Genomic DNA, 6536 nt, shown 5'->3' with positions numbered 1-6536 from the left:
AAAAAAAAAAAAAAAAAAAAAAAAAAAAAAGGGAACTTCTGTGGTTTATCACACACATATGGTTTAGATTAGTATCACAAAAATGGAAAAATCAGCTTAGTTTTGCAGACATGTCTAGAAAAGTGTACTGTGTTTTCTATGTGGTGGGCAAGTAATATCATGGAATGGTAAAATTCAAACAGAACTACAAGAGCTGGTAGTCAAATATGTAAAATTGGAAAATGGTGGAAAAGTAGGAAATGGTCTAGAGGTTAACGATGGTATTTAACACTCTGATCGGAACCATGCAGCATAAGAGAAAACTTCTTTTATAAGTAAATGTGAAAACATAGCCAATTTGGTGCTGAAGAAATATTACAAAGAGCATTATACTTTTAGAGACCATAGGTGTCCATAAATTTCACCAAGTCATCCATTACTTTTCCTTTAGGCCAAAAGAGTAAAATTGATCAGAATCTAGTCCTAATTCTATGTACAGATTCCACATTTTTGCTTTTCAAAATATTTGCTATTCATGCTTCATGGTTCTCTATAAGGATCATATTGTGCAAAGGGTTGTTTCCACAATTTTTCAAACAAAACAGATCTATTCATAAGTCATTATATCATCTTGGAATTGATTATATACTAGACATATAACATATTAGCATTCAAGCTCTGTGACAAATCTTTTTAGCAACCCAAATTTAACTGGTTACCAGTTGCAATACATTATATCAAATTACTGTATCTATTCTTTCACTCTCCACTTACAGAGACATTCAAATATCTCATAATCAATTGCAGATCAACAGCATAAAACATAACTAGAGCTTAAGCTTCTATTAACTTGAGGAGCTACACATGATGCTAATCTTGCTCAAACATCATATCATGACATTTCAACAGCCAACACTAGAACCAAAGTATTCAAAATGTTAATCTTCATACCTTTTCTAACTTTGTAAACCACCCATTTTCATAAGTTAAAGTAATTTTATTAAATTAAAGGAAACACTTAAGTGATACAAAAGACTCACAGTGATTGAATTAGGTTTAAAACCCTCAAAAGATCAACACACACATCCATACCTAGGAAAACACATTATTTTGATAATCACAACATGACATTCCAACAGAAGAACAGAATTATTCACCATGCAGATCTATGTTAGTCTTTATGTCTAGTCCTTTTTTATAACCACACTAAATGTTAATCTTTCATATCATATGAAAATAAATCTTGATATTCTTACCTGGCACAAGGTTCACCGTATGACAGCAGGAGCATCTTACACTGGTTGCTCCCCGTGGATGCATCAGAAGTGTGCGGCAACCCCCACATATCAGTTGAGCCATCTGACCCATCTCCATTCCTGCATAAAAGGCAATATTTTAAATAACATTGCAACGAACAGAAATATGCTAATCCAGTATGAACTGAATCATGGTATTTCGTGTAGCAAAGCCACTTTTACAATGGCATCGGAGTAACTCATGGTATTTAATCTACATATTTATTAAGATTTGTGAAAAACACCAAGTATTAAGTGAAGCCCTGAACAACTCTCCATTAAAATATTTGTTACCATGTAACAGTTAAGATGCATACTGTGCAGCCTAGTGTAAAATTAATGTGCATACATGAAACCTAATGATCAATGGAATAATCAATCAATATTGCAGGCAAGCCCCCCTCTCTCTCTCTCATTTCCTGTGCTTCTTGTATAGTTGACATACCCAACAATTTTCTCTCTCTCTCTTTCTCGCTCTCTTTTTTCTTATATTTTGCTCTTCCTCCTCTTTTCCCTTCTCCTATATTCTCTCGCAGGAATGAATTAGTAAGATCATCAAGTCCAATCAAATTAAAATAGTTGCTTACACACATTATGCCAAATATATTGATGATTCGCAAACAAGGTCAAAATTAGATATAAGTAACCAAGACCAAACATTCACTTCTATTTTCTCTTCTCATCGTCCTTTACAGAGGAAAGATTGAAACTACCCAACATTAAGGATCTTGTGACAAGAAGCAGATATACCAGGAGGCGGCACAGGAGTGAGGGCATTGCACACTGCACAGCAGACATTTGTAGCTCCTCTGGGATAAAGAAGAATAGTCCTACACCCACTGCAAACCAACTGGCTCTGCATATCTGTGCCAAATGCTACCGCATAAATCGATATTTCAAGTCCAAAAACTTTCTAATTACTATGAGGATTAAAAAAACGAAATTCAATCTTTTGCTGATAATAGAAACAAAATTTCATTTTCAAGAAATCAAACTAAAATTTGAGAACCCAGAAAGAAAATTACAAAATCTAAAATCAGCTTAAGCCCATAAAGGAAAAAATCTATGGAGAAGAATAACTCACCAGTGACGATGTAAGAAATCTGACGCCCGAACAGCGAAGTTTATATATGCAAGCAAACAAAATACAGACAACAAGCGATGGGCTATGAATCTCCAGAAATCCAACAGTGCGTATCCGATTCGATTCTGACGTGCAAATCTTATCCAAATTTCTTTATATTTTTAATTTTATTTTCCTCAATGTCATGAAAAAACACACAAAAAGAAATGATACCCTTCTCCGTAAAAAAAACTACGGATTGTGCACGAGTTGGTATGCTTTTGACTTTCCAGGGAGAGCAATTGATCAAAACTGAAAAGAAAATCAGATTCAACGCAGAAAATTATTGAGAATTGAAAACAATGAAAAGTAGCGATACGATTCTATGGTGTTTGGTTTCTTTTCCCGGAGACACAGAGGATTTCTGGAGACAACCGGTTCAGATGGTGGTCTCCACTCTCCACATCTGCGTCCCGAGTCAAATTGGATATATTTATACCATTATTATTATTATTTTCTTTTTAGAGAAACCATTATTATTATTATTATATTAAAAAATTAAGAGTTAATAACCGATAGAGTTTATTACCGAAATGGTCTCTCGACTATTGCGAAATTATCAATTTGGTTCTCAACAATTTTTCGTGCCCAATTAAGTCTCTCGACTTTGAAAATTTTAACCAATTTGGTCATCCGTTTATTTCGCCGTTAAATATCCGTTAAATTGGGACCAAATTGGTAATCTTGCTATAATCAAGGGACCAAATTGGTAATTAATTTTTCACTGAAATGGTCCCTTGACTATAGCAAAATTACCAATTTGACCTCGACTTAACGGATGTTTAACGGCAAAATAAACGGAGGACCAAATTGGTTAAAATTTTCAAAGTCGAAAGACTTAATTGGGCACGAAAAATTGTCGAGAACCAAAATAGTAATTTCGTAATAGTCGATGGATCATTTCGGTAATAAACTCTAACTGATATGGTCTCTTGACTATATTAAAATTACAGAATTAGTCATTAATTATCATCCTTACGAAATTAGGTAATCAATTTTGAAAATCTTACCAAATTTTTGTTCTCCCATCGGTTTGAGCAATATGATGATAGTCGATTTGAATAATAGAATGATAATGGAGGACGAAATTTGGTAAGACTTTTAAAGTTAAAGACTTAATTTAATAATAATAATAGTTGATGACCAAATCGATAATTTGGCTATAGTCAATGAGCTAAATCGGTCATTAACTCAAAAAATAAATATGAAATATAATATTTTTAAATTTTCAACTATAATACTTTCTTGTCTCATTTTATGGTTCTCTGATTTAGTTAATAAAATTTAACTTTTTTCTTTAATTGAGTACTATGACTCTGTTACAAAAATATATATATTTAAAAAAATATAAGAAAATAAAAAAAAATAAAGAATTAATTTGTCTAATAAATAATAAGCATTATAAATAAAATATGATAGATGTAGTATTTTTTTTTTGTCAAAGTACATATAAGGCACATGGCACTAACATTATCGTTGTCATAACATAATATTTGCATGTCAACTCATATATTATTTTATAAATATTTAAAATTAATTATGTTTACCACTAATATGTTATATTAATATATTCAAAAATAAATAATTACATATATCTTCATATTGAAATTTGAACACTCAACCTATTACATAACAAAGACTATCCAGTATCACTTTACAACACACTTATCTTATCATTTTATTGTAAAGTATGATTAAATGTAACTATGAAATAGGGATGTAAAACATATTATTTGCATTTAAAAAGTTCCATAAATTTTAGAATAAATTAATATGTAAAAAGTTTTACATTTATATTAATAAAAAATTAATAATAATGAATAAATTTGTAATATTTTAATTTATTCTAATCTATAATATTTTAATAACTTACATTTTATATTTTATATTAAAATGCATATCACTTATTAGTATATTAAAAAATAGTAACATTAATAAAATTTTATTTATGAATTGCGATGTTAATTTATTTTTAAAATATGATTAAATTTAAATAGTAAAAATGTAATTTTCATTATTAAACTTTAGGTAAAATTACACTTTTCATCTCTAAGTTATAGGGTAATTGTAGAATTCGTCCATGAGTGTTGGTCATGCTCGCTTTTCGTCTCTTAAGCTATACTAAGATTGCAAATTTCGTCCCTAATGTTTTATTAGGAAAGGGACGAAAAGTGCAACGTCAATGATAACTTATGGACGAATTTTACAATTACTCTATAATTTAGGGACGAAAAGTGTAATTTTTCTTAATTTTTATCAACATAAATTAAATTATTTTATTTTAATATATTATTTATCTTATGTAACTTCTTAAGGCGGCCTTCCTCAATAGTTGAGATTTTTTTCTAATTTTTGTGGGCTCCAGCCTCGACCTCATCATCTACTATCTTACTCAATCACAAAAACGCTTATTCCCATTAATTTTAGATTTTTTTCTCAAATTTTTTGTGGACCCACCATTTTAACACTATATGTTAATTATTTCTTTATTTATTATCATTATAAAAATTATAATTACAATTATTATTTTCTATTATATTTAAATTAAACATATTAAAAGTTAAAAAATTATAATTATAAAGATTTACTATTTTTTAAAGTAATTTTACTAGGTAAATATTTTTGAAAACCAAATCAACTTCATTAAAACACAACCAAATCAGAAATACAACTTGGAGGGACAGAATCCCACATAGAAAGGACAGGGAAAGAACCAGCTGCCCGTGCCAACACATGAGCCACGTGATTCGCTAACCTTTTGACATGGCAGACAACAATGTCCCTGATGTCTCTATCAATAGAACAACATTGCTTAACAACTACACTGACATAAGAAAAGTCCTTAACACAAGAATTAAAAGTACGACAGAAATTCAAACAGTCCGTTTCAATAGTAACATGCGAATTAGTGCGATCCTTCAGCCAGGTTAGGGCCTCTTTAACTGCCATGGACTCAGCTAGATAAGGGTCATGTGGACAATTCAGACGTCCTGCACATGCTGCCACAAAATTTCCCAAATGATCGCGTAGCACTGCACCAAACGACACACAACCATTCACCAATGCTGCGTCCACATTACACTTTAACCTGCCAATACTAGGGGGAAGCCAAGTAGCAAGAGCTGGTGTATTACCTTGAGCAACATGCATAGAAGCAGTGTACGTGTCCTTCCAAATTAATAGGGTGGAGTCTGCATGGGCTTTAATTAACTTGATACACCAAGTGGCATTATTCTAAATTCGATCGTTACGTACTTTCCACAAGGTCCAGAATATCGAAGCCATACGTAATGCGCGCTCATTATCATGCAATTCAGCGGACACAAATTCCACAACGGAAAGGCCATTCATTACCTGATCTCTCCCCCAAACTTGGCATGCAATAGGGCATTCACATAACACATGCTCTAGAGTTTCAGAAACAGCATCGCATAGTGAACAACCACCACCAACTATTTGTTTCGATCGTAAAATCTCCAAAACTGGCACCACATTTCTGACACATCGCCATAGAAAATTCTTAACATTGGCCGGCACTTTCAAACTCTACAATCTTCTCCAATTAGTAAACTCCACCACCTGCTCCTGCTGCATGAAATCATTTGTTAGAAAATGGTAGCCTGAACGTACCGAGTAGGATCCATGCAAGTCAAGTTTCCAGCACCATGAATCCGTATAAGCAGGCGAAATAGGGGTGCGAAGAATGCGGGGGACGTCAGCTTCAACAAAAATGTCACGCAATAAATCTTCATCCCATGTACCATTAGTAGTAAGCAGATTACATACCCTTGCCTCTCGTAATTCCGCCACACATGGCGTGTGCAAGTGTGGGTTTTCATTGTCAGCAAGCCAAGGTTTATCCCAAACTAGAGTGTCCACGCCATTGCCAATACGACGTACAACACCTTGACACAGCAAATCTTGGGCAGCAAGGATGCTACGCCATAGATAGCTGGGATTATGGCCCATGGTGGCATCCAAGAAACAAACATGAGGATAATATTTAGCTTTTAGTAGGCGACTTACAAGCGAAGTAGGATTCACAAGCAACCGCCAACCCTGCTTAGCCAAGGGTGAGATATTTTAAACTCATGTAAACGTTTGAAATCCATTCCTCCATTGCACTTAGGTTTCGACAA

General features: G+C 32.9%; 2 protein-coding genes across 2 annotated transcripts in view; both read right to left on the bottom strand.

Moving 5' to 3' along the window:
* Window positions 1-2795, bottom strand: part of LOC116032571 (protein LSD1) — a 9342-nt gene extending 6547 nt beyond the window's left edge. The window contains exons 1-3 of the mRNA XM_031275203.1: window positions 2359-2795; window positions 2025-2138; window positions 1236-1355 (exon numbers count right to left, since the gene is read on the bottom strand). Coding sequence (XP_031131063.1) covers window positions 1236-1355; window positions 2025-2136 — 232 coding nt within the window. The 5' untranslated portion in view covers window positions 2137-2138; window positions 2359-2795. The remainder of the gene's footprint in view (window positions 1-1235; window positions 1356-2024; window positions 2139-2358) is intronic.
* A 2245-nt stretch (window positions 2796-5040) lies between these two features.
* On the bottom strand, window positions 5041-5547 carry LOC116033079. Its single transcript, XM_031275834.1, has one exon. It carries the CDS (start codon window positions 5545-5547, stop codon window positions 5041-5043), a length of 507 nt encoding a protein of 168 aa, XP_031131694.1.
* Between the last annotated feature and the right edge of the window lie 989 nt (window positions 5548-6536).

Source organism: Ipomoea triloba, chromosome 10, assembly GCF_003576645.1.
Source record: "Ipomoea triloba cultivar NCNSP0323 chromosome 10, ASM357664v1".
NCBI lineage: Eukaryota > Viridiplantae > Streptophyta > Magnoliopsida > Solanales > Convolvulaceae > Ipomoea > Ipomoea triloba.
This window is presented reverse-complemented; position numbering and strand designations above follow the sequence as displayed.

Excerpts from the sequence above, each read along its gene's own strand:
- LOC116033079 (XM_031275834.1), bottom strand. The coding sequence starts at position 5,547 with ATGCATGTTGCTCAAGGTAATACACCAGCTCTTGCTACTTGGCTTCCC.